General features: G+C 56.9%; 1 protein-coding gene across 10 annotated transcripts; it reads right to left on the reverse strand.

The window, feature by feature from the left end:
• Positions 1–302: 302 nt before the first annotated feature.
• On the reverse strand, positions 303–24,554 carry Stx2 (syntaxin 2). 10 transcript variants are annotated; one of them, XR_015446266.1, is made up of 12 exons: positions 24,374–24,554; positions 17,249–17,323; positions 14,842–14,941; positions 12,222–12,296; positions 11,564–11,637; positions 10,279–10,387; positions 9,661–9,734; positions 9,445–9,582; positions 7,666–7,776; positions 3,620–4,259; positions 3,221–3,306; positions 303–1,503 (listed from the first exon to the last, which is right to left on the reverse strand). XR_015446266.1 is itself a non-coding variant. In XM_013071862.3 (10 exons), exons 1-10 carry the CDS (start codon positions 24,401–24,403, stop codon positions 1,426–1,428), a joined length of 864 nt encoding a protein of 287 aa, XP_012927316.2. In that variant the 5' UTR covers positions 24,404–24,554; the 3' UTR covers positions 303–1,425. The 10 variants fall into 10 exon arrangements, 5 of the variants coding, with proteins under 5 accessions (XP_012927316.2, XP_021113339.1, XP_021113340.1 ...); XR_015446267.1 differs by lacking the exon at positions 3,221–3,306; XR_015446265.1 differs by having other exon boundaries at positions 3,221–4,259.
• Between the last annotated feature and the right edge of the window lie 1,352 nt (positions 24,555–25,906).

The raw sequence follows: 25,906 nt of genomic DNA on the forward strand, positions 1-25,906 counted from the left end.
CGGGGGACAGGACACGGCGCCCACACTGCTGGGCATCCTGCAGCCCAGGGCCCGGGCTCAGCACGTCCACGTCGCGCCAGGCAGTGCCGAGACTCAGCCCTGGGCCACGCACGGGTGGGAGCTGAGAGCCAGTGACGCTGACGGCCTCCAAGTGACCACGTAACCTCGGCCTCGGGCTGATTCTCAGCCTGGTGCAGTCGAAAGCCTGAGAACACTATCGTTGTATTCCAAACAGTAACAAGCAATAAAAATGTTTAAGCATCATACATTCTTATAAACTTTGGGAATTAGGTTCTTTTGTATTGGGGTTTTTTTTTTTTTTTTTGATTTTTGCGATGGTCTCGTCGCGCTATGCAGCTCAGGCTGGCCTTGAACTTGTGGTGATCTTCCTGCCTCAGTCTCCTGAGTGCTGGGACCACATGCATGTGATGCCATGCCCAACTGGGAATTAAATTTTAGAGTTCAGCAAAGTATTAGATACATAAGAACATTTAAGAGACCTGCACAACAATTTCTAAGAATTCCTTAATGCCTAGGAATAACTTCAAGTTTAGAGACCACTAACACTCTCCACCACCACCTGAAATCCAGACTTTGTCAGCGTGCAGAGAACGCGGTCCTGGGGATGAACCCAGGGCCTTCGCACGGAGCCACAGCCTTTTTGCTTTGAGACAGGATCTTGCTAAGTCACTAAGTTGCCCAGGTTGGGCTCAAACTTTCGATCCTCCTGCCTCTGCCCCCAGGGTTCTGGCACTACAAGGATGTGGCACCAGGTCAGCTACAAGCCCTATTTTTCATGATCAAAGAACAGACCATTGTCTTTACAGTGCAGTAACTAATTATTTATCACTGGGTAAGGGAGAAGGTAGAAATGAGCTGCCCTCCCTGAGGAGCCGGGCCTTCCTCAGTCAGCATCCACAGAAGAGGAGGGCGCAGGGCCCCAACCCATGGCTCCCGAGGCTGGCAAACTGCGCAGCCGCCCAGCCCCTTCACAAGCCAGCACTCAGCATGCAAAGTGGAGTGAATGTGTCAGAATATTCATTAATTTATAAACATCTAAAATTACAGATATTGCACAAAACAGCTCTGGGGTAATGAGAATTATTTCCGCCAGGAGGACACACACACGATGACGCTATGACCAACCGTCTCTTCATCAGCAGGTGTTAGCTGCGCTGGACCTGCCTCCATTTCATAGCCTCACAGCAGGGCCCTAATTCCACGTGCACACTCTTAACACTGGACAGTTTCTCGAAGTGACATCGGCAGTCACTCCCGATGCCAGGGCCTCCATGAGGCTCCTGAGCCCGGCATCCGGGGCTTAGCACGTGGGCCTGGGGTCCACACCCTGACGCCCACTGGGCTCCATCCACCGATGCTGCGGGGGCGTGGCCTGTGACGGGTGACAATTCTGGGATGTGGTTGCTAAGACAACGTTGCTGCGAGGATCACTCCAAGGATCACAAGCAAAATAATTACGCAAGTAACAGTGAACATCATTTTCTGCAAGACAAAGAGAAATGTGAATTTACAACGTATCAGAGGAAAGAAATCAGTGCCGTTTCCTAACATTGGCCTTCTGAAATGTTGGAGTCTCACATGTAAGTCCATGACTAGGAAACCAGACAAGTCCTGGACGCCTGGGGACAGCGGGACTCCAGGGCCGAGCGGGCCGAGCGGGACACAGACCCCAAAGCTGATGAGCAGTGGACGTCAGGACGCAGCAGCGATCCACCTGGGGCCGCCCTGACCCGGCGCCTCTTCTGGCCCTGACGAGCCGCCTCGGTGAGCACACGTCCACCTGGCTGCCGAGCAGCCTCTGCGCAGACCGCTGAGCACAGGGCGGCGTTGAGCTTCCTTCCTTTCTGTTTTGAAAGCTGGCACCCTCAGACACCCTCCCACAATTTGAAGCCGCCGTCTCCTCAGGAAACTCGGCTGAGGGAGGGGAAGCAGGAGGGGAAGCAGGTGAGGCTGTGCGTCCACGGCGGAAAGCAGGCTCCGCCCCTCGGTCCCACCACCAGCTGCCTCACGCTGCCACCAGCCCCACACACAGTAACAGGGCCGGGATGTAGCTCAGTGGTGCTGCGCCTGCCTCACCAAGCGAAAGGTTCTGAGTTCGATTCCCAGTACCAAAAAAAAAGGGGGCAAAAACAGTAACAGTAACAGTAACAGCAAAGGAAACGCTGTCTGTAGCGAGAGCTGAGCAGTTCCCAGGGGGTGGCGACGCAGCGGCAGCGGCAGCAGTGTCATCCAGCAGGACGTGCAGACAGCACAGCCGGGGGCGGCCCCGGGGACACAGGCCCCATAGTCCCGCTCCACACTGTGTGAGAGCCTGGAGGCCCGACTGTCCACACTGTGTCCCCTGGGCACTGCCACTCCACTCCGCACGCAGCTCCAGCTGGCGCCTGCTGTGGGATGGCTGCCACACACCTGGGCTGCAGGTGTGTCCTCTGCCTCGAGGGCCACAAACGGCAGGACGCACAGCACTGAGGAGACAGGAGCCCAGGCATGCTGCCTGACCCGGCCACTGTGAGCTGGGCGACCACTCCCATCTCCTCCCGTGGCTCCTGGGTGACAGAGGGCACCTGCCTGCCCACCCTGGGAGCTGCACCCACCATGACCGGCACCTGCCTCTGGCCTGTCCCCTCACCCGGCTGCAGGTGGCTGCGGGGCCCAACTGCAGGGAGGGTCCGGCCGGCCCTCAGGGCCCGAGGGGCACAGTGACCCTGCAGAGCCAACCAGAGACCTCGAGCCACGTCCTGGGGTCCCCACTGTGCCCCGGTCTGTTGAGCCCAGGCGGGGGGACCTGCCCGCACCCAGGGTTCCCGAGGAGCCTTCTTCCCTCATGCCACTGCTCAGACCAAATTTCCGCCCCGGAAACACAGAAAAGGCACATTCACAGAGAAAGCCAGAAACGCTGAAAGGACCGCTGCGGTAGTGCAGAAAAATCGCATATGCCATTCTTTCAGCAGAGCTAAGAGAAAGGAGGCCGGGCAGACACACGAACTCCAGCCCGATGCAGATGGTGACGGAGCCCTTCTCCCCGCAGGAGGGAGGTGGACAGTGTGGCCAGCGCCAGGGCAGCAGCTCTCCGTGGCCAATGCGTGTTGCACACAAGCCGTCAGCCTCATCTGATCACTGCCGCTAGAAGTGACATTTGCTGCTCAGGTGAAGAAAGAAGCCCTGCAGGGCATGGTGGTGCAGGCCGTAATCTCAGCACCTGAGGAGGATGACGCAGGAGGACAGCAAGTTCCAGCCAGCCTGGGTACCTCAGCAACTTAGGAAACCCTGTCTCAAAACAAAAAACTAAAAAAGGGGTGTGTGAGTTAGATCAGTGCTAAGGCCCTGGGTTCAATCCCAGCACTGGAAAAAAAGACCCCAAGCAGTTGTGACAGCCGGGCTCACAGGGACCTGTCTGCGTAGCGTCTGAGGAGCCGAGCAAGCCAGCCTGCGCCCCCAGCTCAGGGGAGTGGGTGACCGCATCCCTCACAGGGGCGGCCAGGTGCCTGCAGGGGCCTCCCACGCCAGGGGCATGACTCGGGGACAGTGCGGGGGGACAACCCCCAAATCCAGGGAAACCAGCGGAGACAGGGAGCCCGGGAAGCAGGAGGGGGCTCACATGGGGCATGACGGTGACGCTCTGCGTAAACTGCAGACCGTGCAGTCCGGGACCCCGGCTGGGGCCAGTGCCGACCACACACAGCTTCCATCTGACAAGGGTTGAATTGTAAACAGAGCAGAAGCTGCCATGTGGAAAAGTCAGACGGAGGGTTCTGTTTTCAGTCACTGGTTTTCATTGGTTCCCCTCCTCGGTGCCACAGTGCAAGTCATGCACGGGTGCATTTTACAAAATAACATCATTCAGCTGGGGCAGCGATTCTGGAGGTGACAGTGTCAGGAGGGACTGCAATGTCACCGGCACCTGCTTCGTCCTCCCTGGCACAGCACCGGACCAGGCCCACTGTGTGCAGGTGACACGGCCCACAGTCGCCAAGAGACAAGGGGGGCCGGGCCTGGGGTGACGCGGTGGCCCCTGGCCTGCGCTCCCTCTCAGACGCGTCAGCGAGGACAGCACACAGCTCGGCACACAGGCTTTATCGTCTTCAGAATATTAATGTCGGGAAACGTGACGCCGGCCAACAGGACAGCTAGTCCGTGCTCCAGCTGGTTAGTCACTTACTGCCACCCACCGACAAGCCGATGATTAGCGCCAGGACAGCCACCAGCACCACCGACACGGCCACAATTATCCACTTTTTCTGTCAAAGAAAAGCGACTGGATTACACCACAGCACGAGACACCCGTCACCCAGCACATTGCGTTGTCAAACCCACACCACGGGGCAGCTGCCGGGCCCCTGGGTGACACTGAGTTTCCAGAGGGACTCACGTGCGAGCCGGAGCGCTGGGGCACAGCCCGCGGGCACCGGCACCCTGGGGCGGTGGGGCCACACTGCCCAGGAGTAGCCGGGCTCCGGCTCGGCCCTCCATCCCAGGTGCAGAGGCAGGCGGCCCGGCACCCAGGCAACCCAGGCAACCCAGGCAACCCAGGCAAGGAGCGCTCTGGCGCCAAAGTCCCTGTCTTCCCTTTTTCTTCTTTTAATTAGTACACGCAGTGAATATTAAATGCCACTCCACAACGAACGAATCGTTCCGCCTGGGGAACTGGTACACGCACACGTGCATCCCTAATCCCTTTCACTCCCTCCTCTGCTCTGGAGCCCCTCCCATCTGCAAAATGCCTGGGCCCGTTTCCCGTGCTCTTGTTTTGCTCTTTGAGTCACTTATACTTAAGCTTTCTCATATCAGAGAGACCACAGCGCATGTAAGCTTGCAAGTCTGATTTATCCCACTAATTACGGTCTTGAGGTGCATCCATTTTCCTACAGATGACTCAAATTTGTACCTCTTTATGGATAAACAGTACTGCGTTGTATATAAATACTTCTTTATCTCAGGGTAGATATACAGACACTTCCAAGATATAGCTAATATTCGTTGAGCTGCTACAAACATAGGTGTGCATGGATCACCATAACAGGACGACTTTAACTCTTTCAGGAAAATGCCTAGTAGGGAATGGCTGGGCTGAATGGAATTTCTATTTTTAGTTCTTTGTGGAAGCTCCACACTGATCTCCAGAAAGGCTGCACTAGTTTACATCCCCAGCAACAGTGCAGAAAGGTCCTTTCCCCCCTGCAGCCTCACCGGCATTTGTTATCATTTGATCTCTTTTTTTTTTTTTGGTACGGGGATCGAACTTGGGTCCTTGCGCTTGCGCAGCAGGCAGCAAAACCACTGAGCTAAATCCCCGGCCCATCATTTGATCTCTTGATGACAGCCATTCCTTCTGGAGAAGGAAGGTGTCTTTGTTATTTTCCTTGTTGCTGAGACAAAACATCCAATGCCCAAAGTTAAAGGAGGAAAGGTTTATTTAGCTCACAGGTCCTAGAGATTTCGATCCATAGTTCTGACTCAAAGGCCATGGCTCCAAGGTGGCACAGCATGGCAGAGGGGCAACACAGAGGAGAAACAGTCCATGGCAGGGCAGGGCAGGCAGAAGGCAGCAGGCAGCAAGCGACAAGCAGCACTGCAGCAGGCCTCTTTCCTCTTTCCATCCCTTATATTCTATCCAGGCCCTTGTGGCAGGCAGCACTCACCCAGGGTGGGCACCCTTAATCTCAGCATCACACACCCGAGATCCAGCCCCTCTGAAAAGCTCCACCTATGACACAGGGTTTGGGGGACATCTAAATACAACCACAGCAGGTGGAATCTCGGTGCTGTTTTAATTTGCATTCCTCTGACAGTCAGTGGTGCTGACTGTTTATTCACCTATTTATTGGCCATTTGTACCCCTTCTGAGAAGAGTCTGTTCTTTTCAGTTGCCCATTTTTTGTGGGGTCTTTTATTTTGGGAGGCCTAATTTCTTTTAAATTCTCTGTATATTCTAGACATTAGTCTTCTGAGGAGTAGCTGGCAAATTTTTTCCATTCTGCAGGTTGTCTTTTCACTCTGTTGGTTGTTTCCTCTGCAATGCAGAAGCTTTTAACTAAACACTTACCAGTCCTGTAAATTATTTAAATACCAGGTGGCAAAAAATTGTATATTTTTTCATTAATTTTTATAAGATAATAAAACAAAACATAAAATTAATTTTATCAAATTTATTCAACACACAAATGGACTGCTTGAAACAGCGCCTGCCCAAGTGACGCTGGGAAAAGTGAGGCAGGAGCAAGCTGCTGAGCAGTTAGCGTGATAAATCCCACTGCTGATTCCCTTGTGCTATTTCTCATGCAACTGGGTCCTGTTCAGAAAGTCTTGGCCTGCACCTAGGTCTTCAAGAGTGCTGCCTCTTTTATTATCTTCAATCAGATTTTGTGTTTCTGTTTCAATATCTGGGTCTTTGATCCATTTTGATTTTAGTGCAGTGCATGGTGAGAGATAAGGGTCTAGGTCCAGTCTTCTGCACAGGAAAAGTGTTTTCCCAGCACATTTATTAAAGGGCCTGTCTTCCTCCCAGGTTATTTTTTAGCCCTTTGGCAGAGATCAAATAGCTGCATGTGCCTGGGGTTACTTCCGCATCCTCTACTCTGTTCCACTGACCCTCACCTGTTTTTATGTCAGTGTCTGGCTGTTTCCATCACAGCAGCTTTGCGATACAACTTGACATCTGGGATTGTGAACCCTCTTGGACTGCTCTTGTTACCCAGATTGCTTTTGCTATTTGGGGTCTCCTCTGGTTCCGTATGGCTTTTAGGATTTTTTTTCTAGTTCTGAAGAACGCTGTTGGTATTTTGATTGGTATTGTGGAAAACCTGTAAACCAGTTTTGGTAATACGGCCATTTTGACAATATTAGTTCTTCACACGGAGCTACATCCCCAGTCCTTTTTTACTTTCTACTTTGAGACAGGCTCTCACTAAGTTGTTAGGTTGTCCAGGCTGGGCTCACAGGCGTGCAGCCCCACACCTGGCTCAGAGTCAGTCTCTCCGTGGGAACGTGGCTTTGTAGCTTCACAGTTTCCAGGAGAGTGTTCATTCACAAATGGCGTGACGTTAACACCTTTAGGATTCAGGTGCAAATGTTACGGCTCCCCCAGCACCCAGGCCAGAGGCCCTGGGTCAGCAGGAGGGGTCCTCAACTCTGCCCTGGGTGCAAGGCTTGGGGAGGCGGTGGGCATGAAGGAGGGGCTCGGTCCCCCGGGGGCGCCTGGGAGGGCACTGCATAGGGCATCAGCCCTACAGCTCGGAGAGCGCCCCGTCCCTCCAGACCAAAGCAGCCACTGACAGCCTAACAGAGGAAGCGCTCGCCACACAGCATGAGGCCAAGAGTTCCAGGGGATCCCCGAGCCAGAGGCCTCAAGCCCCTCCCAGGAACGACTGGAAACAGAACTCAGCCTGCCACGCTCAGCCAACCTGGAAAAGGGAGACAGCTCTGGCCAGAGGTTGGGAAGGGTTTTCGAGGCTTAGAGCATGAAATAGCTTATGTTCAGTTTGCCTGAAAAGTTTATAAAATTCTTCCCAAAAAGAACCGTTTCAGTTTTAAAATAACATTTATTGAAGGAACTTTTACTTCCGGGCTGCGTTTCCAGGTGGCACTGGTGTCTAACAACGCGAAACCACAGGGTGAGAAAACACTCAGCGCTTCCCAGCCACTCACCCTTCTGGCCTTGCTCTGGTACCGAATGGCTTTCTTTGTCTCCTCCTTGGCGTGTTCCACATAGTCTGTGGCGTTCATGACGTTCTTCTCTATGTTGTTGATCATTTCACCCTGAAAACAAGAGGACGGGCCTCAGAAGCCATTTTCAGGGGTGTGTGCAGCAGGACACCGTGTATGCAGACAGAATGCGCGTGTCACGGGGTGGAGCTTGTACCCGCAGCCAGGTGGAGGGCGAGATGGCTGAAACGAGCCAGTACCATGCAATGGACCGAGTGCGACCTGGACATGGACACGGGCAGACACATCCTCTACCGTGGGCGTCTCCCGGGTGAGCGCCGGACAGAGGCAGCCTGTGCTAGGTGGATGAATGTTTCACGACCACGCAAAACATTGTACACCGAGGATGACAGCGTTTACAACGGGCAAACATCACTTTAAAATGTCAGGAAACTCAGTGCAGTGACTGCCTGGTGTTCACGGATGAGGGATGGACAGAGGCAGGGTGGGCTCCTGAGGATGCTGAGGAGGAGGAGGAGGAGGAGGAGGAGGAGGAGGAGGTGGTAGAGCAGCGTGGAACACGTTACCTGGGCTCTGCGCGCCAGAAGACAAAGTCTGCGGCAGCAAGAGGAGAGCAGTGAAGAAGGACGGACAGGTGACTAACAGGCACAGCGCTCCCTCCCCGCCAGCCCTGCCCACAGCCGGGAGCTGTGCTACTCGCACTTCCAAGGGAACAGGAGCCACGCTATGCTCACGGCGCCCTTGGCGTGGGACGGGAACAACTAAAAGCTATGGCATCTGTTAAAATCTTCGGTAATTACAAAATTAACCTAGTCCTACTGTGCAGCTGGCTCCCCGTGGCTGCCCCTGTGAGTAAGCCGCTAGCGGACCCAGACCCCCTTTCCACTCTGCGTGGAGCGGCAGTTTGTGCCCAGCCACCCGGTGCCAGGGCAGTGAGGCCCAGCTGGGATGCCCCAGCCCTGCACGGACTCCGTGAGGCTCCTCTGCAAACGGTGTTCTCCAGCTGGTGCTGAGGGGGATGCGACCTGGCCGGCACCACCGGGGCAAGCTCGGCACACACTGGCACTGCCTTCAGGAAGCCCGCCGGGGCAATGTGCCAAGGGGCCACCTGGGGTGGGCGGCCGCCAGCCCAGCGACCAGCCAAAATGTCAGCCGAACAAACTCCGACGTGGGCAGGCCGAGCAGCTCCGGGCAGAGGACACAGAGCCCTACACCTCCGCTCCCGCCGCTCCCCAGCCCGGGCTGCTGGGCGGGCAGCACGGCTCTCAGGCCGCAGCTGGAGCCCGGGCGGCTTGATCTTCCAGCCCCTCTCCCAGTGACTGCTCCGCAAATGCTCCTCGCAGCAAACTGAAACTACACGCCGTGGCCCAGTGCCACTAGACTGCAGGGTGCGTCTTTTCTCTGGGAACACCGTTCAGTGGCTGAGTTCCTGCGGTGTGTGTTCACACAAGTACAGGTCCACACATGTGTGGTACACATGCTCCATGTTCATATCCCTTTTTATCTTAACCTGACATGCCAGCACAAACCCTCGTACATTCCCCTGCAAACTCCCCAAGGACGCAGTGCCAGTGTGGCCACAGCTGTCTGAAAGGCTGGGGCAGAACGAACTGACTCTGACGAGCGTCCCCACCCTGGGAAGCTCCGCCTGTGCCTGGCGCCCGGCATCACACAGGACACCACCGTTAATTCTGAGCCGGGCCCACGGTGCCAGCTCCCTGACCGAGGGGGACGGGTCCAGCTCAAAGCCGTCGTCCTCACCTGCGTCTCCACGAACATGGCCATGTCCACGAACATCTCGTGCAGCTCACGGATGCTGGTCTCCAGCTTCATGATGTCCTTGTGGCGAGACTGGATCTCGTTGAGCGCTTGTCTGGTGACGTATGAGTCTGAGATGATCTTGGAGAAACAGAGCAAAGGGCCCCAGTGAGCCAGGGGTGGGAGGGGCCCCACGGTGGGAGCCCGGCCCACACTCACGTCCGAGGTAAAGATGGATGGCTTCCCGCTCTCCAGCATCTCCTCCAGCTCCGCGTCCGTGGTGGTCCTTCCGGCTGGGGACGGAAAGGCACTCAGCGCCTTCCCCCTGCTGCTGCGAGCAGCGACCCACCCTGACGGGCTACTGACACCCCAGCAGGGTCCCTACTCTCCGGGCAGGGTTGAGGGTACAAGGGAGGGCCCCAGCACTGATCACAGAAGGCCTGAGGCATCGGGCGGCTTCCCCGGCTCAGCTGAGAATCAGTGAGAAGCAGCACTCAGCACAGTGGTTCTCCCGAGCTCACTCGGCCACCGCACTGCGCTGTGACCCGCCTCCCGCCGCAGACAGCGGCCTTGAAGACACAGCCTGGGGTTTCCTAACCCCCGGCTGCATGCACTGAGAGTTCTGGGCATTGGAAAGTGACTTCAAGTCCCTCACTCAAGCTTCGGTGGGCTGTACATAAGTAATAGGTTTGGTTGATTCGTGGACAAGGACGCTAGGAAAAGTCTAGTTTCACAATACTGGTCAAGATGGGTGGAATCACTGCAGGCAGAGTGGAGTCAGACTGCTCAGCAGCAAGGCCCTGGGGGGCACACTCCCTGTCCCGCCCCCCGACTCACTGATTTCAAGCTGGCGTTGGATGCGTCCTTTGCTCCGCTCCCGAAACAGAGTCTGGGCTTCGTTGTACTCCGTCATGACCTCCACGAACTTCCAGGACAGCACAGAATGCTGGTGGCCGGGAGAGTGACATTAGTGCGTGGTCTCAGCCTCCATGGGCACAACGTGTCCCAGCGTTACAGTCCAGGGCTGGGCCAGCGCACCCACCTCGGGTGGGAGGGCAGAGGGGCACAGCCTGGGACGGAATCTACGGTAAAGAACTGACATGCGCGGCCTTTGCTGACCTGGCGCCAGAAACGTTTATTAGGCAGAGTTAAGCAAGAACTCGGAGAACAGGGCACGGGCCCTCAGGAGGCACTCGTGCGTGCTCTGGGGCTGGGGTTTGTACTCCTGGGGTGTCCGCCACTTGGGGTACCCTGCGGTGGCGAGGGCAGGCTGAAGCCGTTTGTGTGTGTATGGACTGTTTTTCCTGTATTTGTTACGAGTCCGCGTTGCCGTACATTACGCTGTGCTGTGCCGTGCACAACACAGCTGCATCCTTTTGACTTCCTCTTCCCTTCCCTCCTGTCCCCTGCGTCGCTACTTCCCACTGGCAGAGCTACCTCCCTGCTTCATAGTATCTTTCATTTTGTTGCTTAAATGATTCACACATTCAGTTTCTCGTCTAAGAGACCACATGATGTCTGTGCTCGTGTGTCTGACTTATTTCACTGAATGTTGTTATGGTCTCAAAGTGCACCCGTTCTCCTACAAATGACTCAGATTTATCTCCCCTGCTCACATACACCATGTTTTCTTTATCCGTTCATCTTCGATGGATGTACGGATGCTTCCAAGGTTTAACTGCTCGGAGTTGGGCTGCCATAAACGTGGGTGTGCACAGACCCCTACAATATGGCGTCGTTAGTTCTTTGGGGAAGGTACCCAGGAGAGGTGGAGCTGGGGTGAATGGAATGTCTATGTGCAGCTTTCTGAGGAGTCCACATGCTGATTTCCCTGGCGGGTTTACTAGCTCACCTCCCACCAACAATGCAGAAGCCCCCCCACCGTGCCCCAGCCCTACCTCACCGCGACCTTGCTGTGCTGCAGGCATCCACTCGTGGGGACCGGAACACCCGGCCTCCTCCTGCTACCCACACACAGCACCCCCCGCAAGGACGGACGGGACTCCGCTCCCCAGGGGATCAGAAGGGTGAGTGTGCGTGGCAGGGCGGCATTGCTGGGTCTGCAGGAGGGGAAAGGACCGGTTGCCCTGCATCACCTCCTCCAATGTGGGCAAAGTCACACCTGGGTTCTGCGGATGCGAAGGTCCACAGAGGTCCGGTTCCTGCTCTCCTCCCGATCAAAGCTTTGCTCAATGGCTGGAAGGAAACAGGATAGAAGTTTCCACGTAAAGCTCAGTTTCTCAAGCCAAACCCCAAACTGCTTTCCTTTCTCACCAGAACTGGGACAGGAGGATCTCTCAAGTTCAAAGCCAGCTGGGCAACTGGGCGAGACCCCATCTCAAAAATAAATACATACACAGAGCGATATCTAAAATTTTTAAAAATCCAGACACAGTGGCGGACGCTTGTGATCCCAGCATGAGGGACACTGGGCCAAGAGGATCGCTGCATGTTTGAGGCGGCCTGAGCTACACAGTGAACTGAAGGCCACACAGCTAGACTTTGTCTCAAAAAACCAAAATGAACCAACTTAACTATAGTTCAAGTTAACAAATGCCAAAATGGCAGGAACAAGAACTATTCAAAATGACTTTAAAGCCCAGGAGTTGAATGAGCAATGCTTCCTTTCACTGGATGTGTAGTAGCCCTTCCAAATACACACAAATAGTTTGTTTTGACATGGTCACAATTTTTGAAAATGTAAGAGAATAAAAAACTAAAAAGAAAAAACTAAATAGTAATTATCCCTATCACCACTGATAATCAAATTTTAAACTCACACTTTAACTTGGCCCGAATTTTGTTAGCAGTTTTCTTGATTTCTTTGTTCAGGTCTTCAAGCTCTTCTTTGATTTCTTTAAAATTTAAAATAAGGCATCTGAGCTACAGCACTGAACTCAAGCGAGGCCAATCAACCACAGAGAGCAGCAGACTCCAAACACCCAGGCGGCCCACTCCCACTGGCCCCTCCCGTGGGCAGGGCTTGGTGCCCGCTCTGCAGGCCCCTGCACTGCAGGTCTGAACCCCACCAGCTCACAGTGGAGCCCAGATGAGCCAACAGCTGAGACCCAGTCCCACCTGCAGCCCAGGCGGGCTTGGCCGTCCTCCCAGCAGCCTCCCCTGTGCCCCACACTGCCTGACGCCTGTGCTGCTCCCCAGCTTTGCAGCCCATCAGTGGCCTGGGTTAAGGTCACAGGGAAAGGTCACATGCAGTAACAGGGGATCACGCGATCCCACTGCGCTTCCAGAAGAGCCAGAAGTGGAGCCCTTGAATCTGATCAAGGAGCAGAGCACACGGAACCAGAACAGGGCAGCTGCAGAGAGCCCTGGGCAGCCAGGCAACCAGGGCTGCAGAGGGACCTCCAGGCTGTGCTCAGAGGCTCTGGTGCTTCTCGTGAGCAGAAGTTGGCTCCGCTGATTCCGAGCAAAGAAAGGGGTTAAAATGCTGCCGGCACTGGATGGCCCTGGGAAGGAGTGAAGGGCAGGGCCCCATCAGGTCCTGCTGGGCGAGCAGCTCCTGGAGTCTCACGCATCCCCCTGACACCAGCCTCCTGGGCCAGGGAGCAGGGCTGGGGAGCCCCTGGTGTCCAGGAACCAGGACAGCACTGGAGCCTGCACCCCGCTCCGTCACGCACAGCAGCAGCTCTCCCATCTGCAGGGTCAGCGTTCACACAGCTCCTGGACCACGGCAAGGGACAGTCACCCTCCAGGACCTCAGCAAGAGGCGCCTGGGCCACTGCTGGGAGAGCAGCTGCCGTGGGGCGGGGTGGGCGGGGCCCCTGACTCCACACCCGCCAGCCCAGCAGGGCCATCTATTCTTTGGGCACACAGGGTAGGGAGGCCTCGAGGAGGGGACAGGCCTGTCCTGGGCACTTGGTCCAGGGCTACCACTGGGAAGAGAGCAGCTGAGCAGGCAGCTGGGCCCCGCTTCCTACTCCGTGGTTCCTGAAAGACAAAAGCAGCCCTGCGGTGCATTTCAGGCCAAGAAGGGCTGCTGTGAAACAGTCCATTTACCACCATAGGTGTGTCTGCTCTCACTGGGCAGAAAACTGGTCTGGACATAAACTCCTCAAAAGATATTTATCCCAATTAAATTTGCCTAGGAATTAAACAGGATATCATGTGAAACGTTGGGTGTAACCCTGGACTTGACAGGTGAAATGAGCGTCTTCATTGTGGGGTTCTAGGGCTGCAGAAGTGGGGAGGACCTGGCAGCTCTCTGGGGAGGGATGTGACACTGGGAAGCCCCTGGAGGGCAGGGCCATGGGGGTCGCTGGGGAGACAGCCAGGCGCTCCTTCTGTGAAATGGCCCTGTGTCAGAGCAGGGCCCTCCAGCGGGTTAGCATTTTAAAGTATGCTCCTTTTCACTTGAATCCCACCAGCTACTTATTTTTTCCAATGTATGGAATACAAAGCCTTGGCTGTGCCTTTCCTCCAAGACTGAGGATGATCACCCACCTCCACTCCTGCCTAACAGAGCTGCAATCCGTGAAGACGTCAGCTAAGCATAAACAGTAAGCCCTAGTGAGAGCTCTCTATGCAAGGAGAAATGATCAGAGTAACTAGCTCGGTACAGCGATGGGACAGGAGGTCAACACACAGTGCTATAGCATCTCTGCATCCTACCAAAAAACCAACAGAAAATGAAATGGGAAGCAGGTGTTGCTTTCGGTAACATCAAGACACCGCCCGTCCGAGAAGATCAACAACAAAAGGCAGGTGTGGCCCACGCTGGCTCAGCAGATCACAGATCAGTGCCGGGAGAAACCGGAACTCGGAAAAGGCAGCGCAAAGAGACTCCCAGTTGTTACCCATTCTCCAGGCAGTTCCAGCGGGAGACCCTGGCTCGTGGGGACCCACACACCCTGTAAAGTTCCCCACGTTCATCACCCCAGTCAACCCGTCACACCGACACACGAGGTCGCTCACCCTCGGGCCGCACGCTGCCACAGCAGACACCCACCCCGCCAAAGCTCCCCTCGGACCAAAGCACCCCCAGCTGACCCCCCCCTTAAACTGCTGTCACACATTCAACCGCGCACCAAACGCACAAGGGCTTGACTGTGGACAGCACAGACCCCGATCCGTGTCACGCCCCAACTTCTGCAAAGTCACACGTGTCCTCAGGGACCTCGAACACCAGGCCCCGGGCAGTGCACTAGGGCTGCTCAGGGAGCCTGGGACCCCCTGCGGAGGCCTCGGGGTGCCAAGGGGGACTCAGGCACCGTCTGTGCAACTCCCACTCTTCAGGGTGAAGCGAGGCTGGTGAGACTGCGCCAACCACAGCCGGAGTGCCAGGCACATCGGCACACAGACAGACAAGACAGACAGACAGATATGCAGGCAGACACGCACATGCACACACAGACAGACAGACCCACTCTACAGCCCACAGCTCACTTCCTTCCGGGTTTGGTGCAGACAGAATGATGCTGTGGTTCTTCTTCACATCCTCCACGTACTGCGCTATCTCAGCTGTGCTGTTTCTGACCTCCTCCACCTAGGAGGGACAGCAGTCGTCAGAGTGCGGCAAGTTCAGCTTTGCTATCGCTCGCCATTGCCTACACAGCGCAGGCAGGGGGAGCAGATGAACGCCGACTGCACGCGTAGGAGCCTTTCCCATGCTCACCGTGACATCCCGGAGCTCAGAGCCCGGAGCCACATCAACAGCCGACTTCCCTGACTAAGTGAGCATCAGTCGGTCCTTGCCAGAAACCCTAACGGGATGTTCGGCGCCCTCCACCGGGCCCAAACCGCACCAAAGGTGGCGCCAGGGAGACACACCTGCCTTCAGAACTGGGGCCACCCAACAGCGACGTGAGCATAGTCGAGGTACACGCCAGTCACCCTGCTGCACAAGGACCTCAGCAGCTGGCATGGCCCATCCTGGGAATCTGCCTTTGGCCTCTCAGTGCCTGAGCTGTTCAACATCTCCTTCAGAACACACCGTGCTCCCACGAGCACCTTCGAACGTCACTGGGGAGGCTGGGGAGTGGCCCCAGAAGAGACCCCGGAACCAATGCTGCCTCGTGGCAAGAGAAACCACACCTATGACTAAGCTACGGGGCTCAGGGGGGCAGTCATCCTGGGTCTCGGTGTCCCCAATACAGTCACAAGTGTCCCCACAGAGACACCAAAGGGGACCTCAGGCCAGAGCCCCGCCGGTCCCCCTTCCCAGCACCCTAAATACACTCAACACCCACTTCCCGCTGCTGTCCACATCCACATCCCAACCCTGGAGCCCAAGGCCACTGCAGGCGTGCCGAGGCCCCGAGGCAGAAATGACCCAGGATCCCCTGGCGGGCCGGAGATGAGGGACCACTGCCACCAAAGGACTTGAGATCGAGGAGGTCGAGGCTGCAGGCACCGGACTGGGCGGGGCTGTTTGACCTCAGCCACGACACAGCCCTGCCCCACGGCCCTCTTCACGGGGCCTTGGCACCCCAGGGGCCAGCACAGGCACCAGAGCATGCTGGGAAGTGGGGAGCTAAAAGGTGAATACAGTCACAGGCTCTGGATTTGGTTACATTTTGGGGTACGTCTGAGGACACCACTGTGAAGGCCCATTTAGGGGCGCATGTGCTAGGGAACAGTGGGGCCCACGGTCCCTGGGAGTCCTGGACACGAGACTGACGTCTCAGCAGCAGGAGCCCCAAGTGGCTCTGGCCTGGAGCGCACACCATGGGGACAGCAGGGCCAGTGCACTGCACCACATGAGGTTTCTCTCTGCACCTTAGAATTGCTCAAAAGCCGAGCCCAGCCCCTCCTAGGAGAGTTTCAGGCTCTACCTGTCACTGTCACGACCAAAATCCCTCTCTCCACAGTGTTCTGCATGATATTTAAGATCCGAATGCCATTTCCTAAAAGTGAGTTCATATTAACAAACCTTCGTTTCTCTAAGAAGTCATTTCACAGAAACAAACTGCAGAACAACTACTGAACAAAAGCTGGGGCCTAAACTGGCATCAGAATGAGGCCCACCACACTCAGACACACGGCTATAATCCCAGCACGTGGGAGGCTGAGGCAGGAGGATCACTATAAATTCAAGGCCAGCCTGGACTACTCAGAGAGACCCTGTCTGAAAAAAAAAAAACCAGACTCACGGCAGCTTGGCACTAGCTGGATGGCCACACCACTGTCCATCAACACAGCCACATGATGCTAGGGCACTCAAGAAATAAGAAGTTGGGCCGGGGATTTAGCTCAGTGGATCAGTCGCCTGCCTTGCAAGCGCAAGGTCCCGAGTTCAATCCCTGGTACCAAAAAAAAAAAAAAAAAAGAAGTCATCACAAGGACGTGGTGTGGGAGAGATCCAGGGCCAGAGAAAGGGTGAAGTCAAAACTCTTCTTCGCTGACCTCCAGGTAGCGGCTCCCAGCGAGCGCCGATGGAGGAGGGGCCGCCGGGCTGCCCTGCCCCAGACACAGAGGATGGCAGCAGCCCAGGCCCGCAACAGCCCAAGACCACAGCCTCCCCAGCAGCCTGCCCGCCAATCTGGGCCTCCTGCAGGACGCTCCCCTTGCCCCAAGGCTAGCTGACACCCTGGGGTGCTCACGGCCCAGAGAACTTCCTCACTCAACAGCAACTGCTGAACTGCAGCCACGCACAGTGACAGGGCCATGCTGAGGAGCACGTTGCCAGGGACCCAGGGCCCGCGAGCATCACAGTGCCCGCCTGCACACACTTACGCGGCCTGCAGCCCACAGTCACCGTGGGCCAAGATGCGCCATGCACCAGCATGAGAGAACTGTGCCAGGGCACCGCGACTTCAACGTGCTCAACTCGGCCTCACGAAAATGATCTTACCTGACGGAAGAATTCATCCATGAAGTGGTCCTTTTCAGCAGCCACAATCGCGTCGTCATCGCCATTCTTCCTACACTGAAATGGAAAATACGGAATGTATGATGTGTCCGATTTCTCAAATCCTTACACAGGCGCACATGGTGAGCTGCAGACACCAGCAGTCGGGACCCGGAAGATCTGGATGGGCACAGCACCAGCATAGCAGCCGCCCACATGCCGCACCCCGGACCCCACTGTGACCGTGTCGCCCCAACAGGACCCAGTGACAGCAGAGGGCGGGCCTGGGGGGGGGCAGGCCCAGGCGGCTTCCAGATTCTGGCTCTGCACACTCGCTCAGTAGATGCAGGCCACGTGATCCTGGAGGAGGCAAACTGCCGTGCCGTGCATTTCTATTTTCCACACAAGACTAAAAATGCTGAGCCCACGACTGACCTCCCAGAGTACACAGGGATGGGAGAGCGCTCCGGGCACCAGCAGGCTCCCTCAGGCTCCCTACAGAAGACTGTGACCCTACAGAGGATGGAGGTGAGGGCCCCAGAGGGACAAGAGCAACCCGAAGGATCACTATGAGCAGCTGGGGTGGTGCTGCTGGTCAGCTTGAGACGCCACAGGGGGAGACAGGCCCAGGCGCCATCCTGGGCCCAGAGGTGCCCACTCCGGTGGCTACAGAGCCCGGGGCCGGCCGGCCACAGCGCCCGGTCGCTGACTATGTCCAGGAGCTGGCACCCCAGACACCGACCTGCCAGGCAGGCAAAGGCATCTAATGGGAAGTCCAGGTCAGCCAGAAAGAAGCTTTGTGCACAGCCAGGGGAAGAGAGGACAGATAAAGCCCAGGAGCTCGGATCCAAGCCAAGCGATGCTTACTAGGGCCTTGTGACACGGCCCCCAAGTGCACCATGCCGGGCAGGGGGCACTGGCCTGCTGGGCCTTCTCCCAGGGCAGCCCGCATCAGCACGGCTCCCTCCCCCGCTCCAGCGAGAGCCCAGCACCCAGCTGAGCCACTGTCACGCAGGGAGCTACAGTTCGGCTGAGAAACATCTGCGACATCTAATAACTGTGTGCAGGAAGCAAAACAAACCCTCCCTCTCTGTCACCCAGGCCTCTCACCGAGGCTAAGTGGACTTGGCCTCAGAGTCCACAGCAGCCTCTTCCGGCCCACGGGGCAGCTGAGGCCAGCCGGTGGGAGACAGACGTCCAGCGGCTATGGGAGGGAGCAGGATGCTGCTGCCCGGAGCAGGGAGGGCTGCCTCGGGGCCTTCTCCCCAGGCCACACGCAGGGCAGGGCAGAGCCAGTCTCGGTCTCGGAGAGCAGCAGTGCCTGCAGGACGGCTTCGGGCCCCCGAGGGCCTCTCCATGGCTCCCCAGCCCAGACACGCACGTCCACTCAGTGCATGGCGCCCCCGGCAGTGGCCATGTGGCAACAGCAGGGTGGGCTGCTCCAGACCACGAAGGGGGCAGCACAGGGCCGCCCTGCCCCCATGCCGACCGCCGCCCCACAAGACCCAATCACCACTTCTGGGGAGAAAGGGTGGGGCTGCAGACCCCACCTGGCCCGCCCAGCCCAGCACAGAGCCCCTCTCTGGAGGATCTGTGGCCCCCGGCCCCTCCACTCCTGCTGTCTCCATGGTGGCCGGGCACAGGGACTGCAGCTGGGCCCGTGGTCAGCTGCTTGTCACTCAGGCCTGGGCTGGGGGCCGAGGGCCAGCACACAACGCCACCCCCTTAGCTGCAGCAGCCACTCGCTCAGCCGACACTCGACATGTGAACGACACTGCAGTCCTGCTGGCAGCTGCAGCTGGGCCCCAGGACCACGGGACGGGACAGCACCCCACTGCTGCTCTCTCGGCTCTGATGGCCGCTCAGGGCTGGCACAGCAGCTTTGCCCTCCTTGGTGTAAGGGAAAATCCAAACCTGCGCCCAGCCAGAGCACTGAGTCAGTGTCCTAGGGTCACCACAGCTCCAGCCTGCCTGTTCCCAGGCCTCCCCACGGCCACGGCACACAGCTGCGGCAGGCAAACCCTGTGGGGTGGATAGCGGGGACCCTGAGCCCCTCTGGGCCAGCCCAGAGGGAAACTACTCCTGCCAGCAGCGAGGGAAGCGGGCACCCCCCACCTCACAGGGGCAGGGGCCAGGGGATGACCGACTGGCGAGGACCTTGCCCTGCCAAGGGGTGGCCCCAGTCACACACCAGCGTGGCTTTCAAAGTCCTCCACTTGCTGGGAAATCACCTGTCACCCCGAGTCCTGCACACTGAGAGCCACACACTAGGAATGTATTTTCTATACGGCCTCCAGGTCTCCATCCTATTTCTACCTGAATTTGCAAGTCTCAGACCCAGGAAACAGCCAGGTCCTGTCCTTGGCCTGAGACCCAGGGCCTCCTGTAGTCCAGTCTCTCACACCAGGGCGGTGACCCTCGTGGGACAGTCACGCTGGCTGGGCCTCTCCCATCCCCGGGGTCTCAGGGAGGGCCACACAGTGCCAGGCCGTATTGTGGCCCTCGGAGTGTCTGCCTGGCACGGCCCTGCTTCAGCCCCAGTGCCGCAGAAAGGGGCCTCGAGGGCCGGGAGAACCTGGCCCCCTCTGCACACTATTCTCCCCCAGGTGCACGAGGGCCGCTGTGGAAGGAGAACTGGGAGGACACAAAGCGTCACCCTAAGTATGTCTCCCGGTTGAAGCATCTTTTTTGCTGGGACACACTGGGCTCTTTCTCAAACGCAACCATTGGGGCAGAAACAGGCGGGCAGAAGCAAACGCAGGAGAGGCTGCTGTAGTCGGCATGCTACGCGCCCACTGGGACACTGCCTTCTCCTGCTCCTCCAGAACCACCCGCACTTGTATGCTGCAGCGTGCAGTGGTACTGCTCCAGGTTCTGCAGCCCACTACCTGCCTGTCCCGGCACCGTGACCAAGGGTGCTGGACACAGGCCTGTGCACAGGATCGGCTCCCGCCGCTCTGTTCCTGTCCCTGACAGTCCTGGGATCCCTGCGTTGACCCATGTGGCATGATGTCGGGGAGCTGCACATGAAGCTCCATGCGGCCCGTCCCCGCCATGCTGCCTGGTCCACAGTGTACACCACCCCGCACGCGGCCACCGCTGTGCAGGCCCCAAGGCCACAAACACCATGCCCGCTCCACTCCCTGCTCTCCCTCTGGGCCAGGCCGTGGGCACCGCCAGCCTCCCTGACGGACGCCCCAGGGCTCAGCTGTGACAACTAAGCCCACAGGCGACAGGGCTGGAGACGCTGCCCCCACTGGGCCAACCACACTGTCCCCAGGACCAGGACCAGGACCGGAACCGGCCGGACAGAGGACCCCAAGAGGACCTGGATGGGCTTGACCTTGGGAGCCGGGCAGCCTCCACCCACAAGATCACCAGGAACACAAGAAGCCCACGGGGTGCTCCGCCCACTGCACCCTCTGCTCTGCCCTCCCCAGGGCCCGGTCTGCTGCCTTCTTCGTGAGCTAGTCGCCTGCCAGCCCCCAGCTCCAGGGCAGGCCCCGTGAGCTGGTCCAGGCGCCCACAGCCAGCTGGGCTCAGGCGCTCTGCTTCCTACAACAGCCGCCACCCCACCACAGGCCACGTGAAGGCAAAGCGCACGCCTGCTTCCACCGCACTGTCTGAAACCGTGCCTGGCACTTCCTCTTTTTTCCTGGTACTGGGGATTGAGCCCATGGAGAGCTGAGCCATACCCCTGGCCCTTTATTTTTTATTTGAGACAGGGTTTCGCTTAGTCACCAAGTTGTCCAGGCTGGCCTTGAACTTATGATCCTCCTGCCTCAGCCTCCTAAGTACCTGTCTTAAAGGTTCCTATTTTCAGAATTAGAATCTTGAGTCTTTACAACATTCTGCACTGCATGTACAAATATGAGCTGTCAAAAGATAGAAACATATCTGGGTAGTGTTTCCTGCTCTCAGAAAAAGTGTTTGTAATTCATTGCCTTGATCCCAAGGATGAAGAGTACTTTTCCCATTTCGCTGAGGTCCCTTAATGAGTGCCACACAGCTGGAGTGTTTGTTCACTTTCATGCAAACAATTCCCTCAGCTGAAATCTGCAGGCCCCGCGGATTTTAATAGACAAGTCCGTCTGCATCCAGAACTTGCGTTAGAAAGGTGATCAGCGTATCACTTGGGCCCATTTTCTCAGGCCTGGCTACCTGCTCTGAACGCCTCACGCCCCTCCCTGCACACAGTGCCCACAGCACACGCTGAGTCCTCTCAGCCCCACCTGCCCCCAGCCAGAAAAGCAGAGACCTGGCACGTCAGGTATCTTCCTGGCGGATCCCCTGACCTTCTGTACCCTGGAAGCAATTCAGCGCTGGCTGTGGAGCCTGGGGGATCATGGGCACCCACAGGGCAGGCAGGTTCCTCAAAGTGACCTACTGCTTAGAAGCTGCTAAACCTGTCCATAAAAATGTGTGACTGTAAACTGCTTTAAACACACCAACTGTTAAGTCCTTCCCAGGCAGTTACGGGTGGTGCCTTTCTCTCAGAGGGAAGCACTAACAGCCATAAGGAAAACTTTCCAGTGGCGTCTCAAACACTTTGCTCCTTTGGTCACTGGATGAGCTGCTCTAACTACCAGAATCAAATACAAAACTATCAGCCATGTAGAAAAATGGTTGCTAACAGGCATTCAACTACCCCTAAACCACCTGGAAATGACATATTTAAAAAAACAAGGCACCTGGTAGCATCAAGGTGGGTTTTTAAATACTGAAATCATTAAACTTTAAGGGTGTAAAGCTCAATGTTAACTATTTTACATAGAGAAAGCTGCTCTTAGAACTTCCTGAAAACATGAAAAATATCAAATATTAATAGGGCGCTTCCTCCCACCCACCTTCTTACAGAGCTTCACACATTAAATAACTCCATTTCAAAACTCCCTTTACAAGGTGTAAGTACCATCTCCACTTTACATGCAGGAGGTGCCGGGATAGTGGTGCACACCTGCAATCCCAGCACTCGGGAGAAACAAACAAACAAACCAAAAAACCATGCAGGAGAGTTAAAGTACTGAGGAGTTTACAAGTCATTTGCCCAGATTAGACTGCTGCTGGGCCCAGCAGCGGAAGGCGCTAGACCAGATAAGGCCCCCACTCAGGAGCAAGCGCATCTGCAGGTCCTATCACTGGTCAGGAAGGGGTGGCCTGAGCAGCGACTGATAACTAACTGCCTTCTGTGCTGTCCAAGAATCGAGAATAGAGAATCGAGCCAGGAACATCTGCTCACACATCCTGCTGCCCCGTCTTCCTCGCTGCTTCCTCTGTTACACAAGCCTTGCTAACCTGACGAAACAGCGATGGCTGTCACACTGTGTGGGACCGAACACGGGGAGCTCCCGCTGTGCAGTGCTGGGGATTTTCCAAAGGGAAGTCCACAATGACTGATGTTGCATGCAGCCTTGGTCCTCGGTGTGCAGGGAACCTCAAAACTCCCATTAAAAGGGGGAAAGCAGCGTCACCACAACGGAACTCCCTTGGGAGGAGTCTTACGCACGATTTCCAAGGTCCCGAGGGTAAAGTGTCTTCCCCAGCCAGAGTTCCCGCAGGCCGACAGAGGGCCGGGCACTCTATAGATCCTCTCCCAACCCGGGGACATACCCAGCCTTCTAGGAGCAAGGGAGAGAGCTTAACTCCTGGCCCGCCAGGGATGCCTTAGGCCAAAGCGACTCCAGGGCAGAGGCTGCATCTACACTGGAAAAACAAATGGTCACACCCATCAGGCAGCAGTTCTGTACTTTCCACAGGGGAAAAACATAATTACTTTGTGTCCCTAAAAAGTTTTAGCTCTTACACAGCCTGTAAAAACTCATCTAGTTTCACTGTCCCAGTCACAGGACTGTCATCTTCATGCAGTTGCAGAGGCATCAGAAATCACCCCACCTTTAATAGAATTCAGCCATTAAGAAGAAGAAAATTCTATCACCTGCAGAAATGTGGACTGAACTGTAGGTCATTCTGGAAGGTGAAGAATACCCAGCTAGAAAGAGAAGTGCTGAGTGCCCTGGCTCATAGGGAAGCAGAAAAGCTGATCTCAAACAAGCGGCAAGGAAGGCCTGCCAGGGTGTCCCAGGCCTATAATCCCAGCACTCGGGAGGCTGAGGCAGGAGGATCGCCAAGAGTTAGAGGCCAGCTTGGGCTACATAGTGGGTTCAGGGCCAGCCCTACTACACAGCGACGCTGCCTCAAAAAACCAATCCCCCCCAAAATAAGAAGTGAGGAGGAGAACAGGGAACCAGGGCTGGGTAGAGGGTGAGTGAGGAAGTCTTGGGGACTCGGGGTGTGGCTGGAGAGGAGGAACCTCCCATTCCCTGGGGCACTACAGGGTGCCTGGGGGTCACAGCGATTAACTGAGCTTCCCAACTCCAGAACAGCTTCGAGGAGGATCCTGAGTGTCTCCATCCGGGTGACAGACACACTACCCACCCGACCTGGTCAGGACACACCGCACGTGTGCACTGAAGTGTCGCCCTGGGCCCCACAGATAGGTACAGCTGCTGTGTCAGTGTAGAGTGGAAATACTCCAGGGCTGGAGGGTGTGCACAAGCCCCGGGGTTACAGGCCCATCCAGGGGTGTCAGGGGACACGGATGCGCTCAGGCCTCACGGCCTGAGCACACTATTTGCTGGGGACACAGGAGCCACGGTACCTGCTGGGCCCGTGTCCACTCGCTGGGGCAGGACCCTGTGCCGGACCTGGGACACAGCAGCAGGCAGGGGACCCTCGGGGGCATGGCACAGCCTCTCCGACGGTGCTAACGGCAGAGCCGGGCAGGCCTCAGCCCTCAGCCCTGCTCCTCCCAGGAGACTGGGCCACGCCTTGTCACACAGGGGCACCGAGACCCCGGCCCACATGGGGGGCATCACGGGGTGGCATCAGGCCCCAGCCTGCAGGAGCCACGCCGGTATAGGAGACCGCCCTGCCCCGGCCTCCACCTGGCTCCACCCAACCGGCTACGGGGTGCTCCCCGAAAGGCCCCTTCCCAAGAGGGCCTCCCCAGGCTCCCCAGCCCCGAGACCCGCCTGGACCGCGTTCCCATCGGCCCCGCCCGCAGCCCCGGCCTCAGGCCCCGCCCAGCACCCCCGGCCCACGGCCCGCGCCGATCCCGCTGGCGCTCACCGCCGTCAGGTCCGGCAGCCGGTCCCGCATCCCCGCCGCCGGGCGCGCCGCTCCACTCAGGCCTGCTCGGCGCCGCCTCTGGCCGGGCCGCGGCCTCTCAGGGGTCGCGCTGCCGCCTCAGCGCTCCTCGGTCGGCGCCCGGCTGCGCCCTCACTCGCGGGGGGGGGGGGCGCTGCCACGGCAACCGCGCCCCTGCGCTACGCATGCGCAACAAACCCGCCTGCCCCACCCTTCCCAGAGGAGCCTCCTGCGGGGTGGGCGGGGGCCGAGCGGTGGGCGGGGTTTCTGGGGCGGGGCGGGGCCTGGCCGGGCTACAGTGTAGGCTGGTGGAGGTGCTGTTCCCCGCGATCAGCCCAGTTTTCCGTGTCAAAAGGTCCCCGTTCAGGGAAGAAGGAAGAGCTCAGCGAAGCCACCAGCTCGAGCCGGCGCGGTTTCGGGTCCCACAATGCTGAGCCCCTTTTTATTTTTCATCTCAGCGCCTCACACGGAACTGCACCCCGGACCCCTTCAGTTCTTACTGTAGACGGTCTGCCCCACCCCCCGGGACCCACACCCCGCTCTCGGCTTCGCCAGGCGGTGGGGCGGCGCAGTCCCCACCCACCGGGATGCAGTCCACAGCAGGCACAGGACGCTGATCCCAGGCCACCCTGGAGTGGGGCCAGGCAGACCTGCCCCTCCCGCCGAATCGCGGCCAGGTTTGTTCGTAAGTTGAGTCACACTAACCTGGTGCATGTAAGTTGAACAAAAATTCTCTATTTTGATTATGGTCTAAAAATTGGATGGGAGAAAACTATATAGAACATGTCTGAGAATGAAGTTAATATGAAGGACGGAAACTTGACAGAGGATTTTTCTAAAGGGAGGGGTTGGCCCTGGACTCTCGCCTTGGAGCATCCATGGCCAGCAGTCCCTGAGGCCAACACACCCCAGGACTCCTGTGCCACAGCACATTTCCTTTTCAGATTCTTCAAAGAAGCAGCCCTGATCGACTGCTACCAGCATTAAAATAGACAAGAGTTACAGACCATGAGTTAGGCTACTTCTAAAACACTCCCAAAGGAGCAGATTTGAATCTGCATTGCTCACTGTTGTGACCAATGACTACAAGGTTTGTCGCAGGTGTAGGCACACACATATTTATAAAAGAAAATAATGGGTGTTCAGACTTGACTATGAACTCTTCTATTTCTTGTCTGTGTAACTTCAAAGATTCACTTCTCCAAACCCAAGTTTTTCCCTCTGTGAAATGGTAGTAATAAAGCTTTCAAGTTGAAAAGCTGTGAATTTCCCATTTTAAATCCTCTTTGCTTCAAGAGACTGTGATGTGCTCAACTAATCTGTCATGCCAATCGTAGACAGCAAATACAAATTATTCAACAAATTTATAATATTTATTACTCTCAGAAATAACACAACATTTTTAAAACAGCAAAACCTACCTTGTGTGCACCATGTTGTTTCTCCTCTCTGATGCCTGTTTGCCATCCCTACCTTGGAGGCAGCCAATTATGGACTGAAACCTCTACGAACTGT

Source organism: Heterocephalus glaber, unplaced genomic scaffold (assembly GCF_053883595.1).
Source record: "Heterocephalus glaber isolate CG9 unplaced genomic scaffold, H.glaber_assembly_v1.0 deba00001687, whole genome shotgun sequence".
NCBI classification, from domain to species: Eukaryota; Metazoa; Chordata; class Mammalia; order Rodentia; family Bathyergidae; genus Heterocephalus; species Heterocephalus glaber.

Coding starts and splice junctions, on each gene's coding strand:
- Stx2 (XM_021257680.2), bottom strand. CDS start 24,403: ATGCGGGACCGGCTGCCGGACCTGACGGCG. Junction 12,297..14,841: donor TGCACCAAACCCGGAAGGAA/GTGAGCTGTGGG, acceptor TAAATTTTAAAG/AAATCAAAGAAGAGCTTGAA. Junction 11,638..12,221: donor AATTCGGGCCAAGTTAAAGT/GTGAGTTTAAAA, acceptor GTTTCCTTCCAG/CCATTGAGCAAAGCTTTGAT.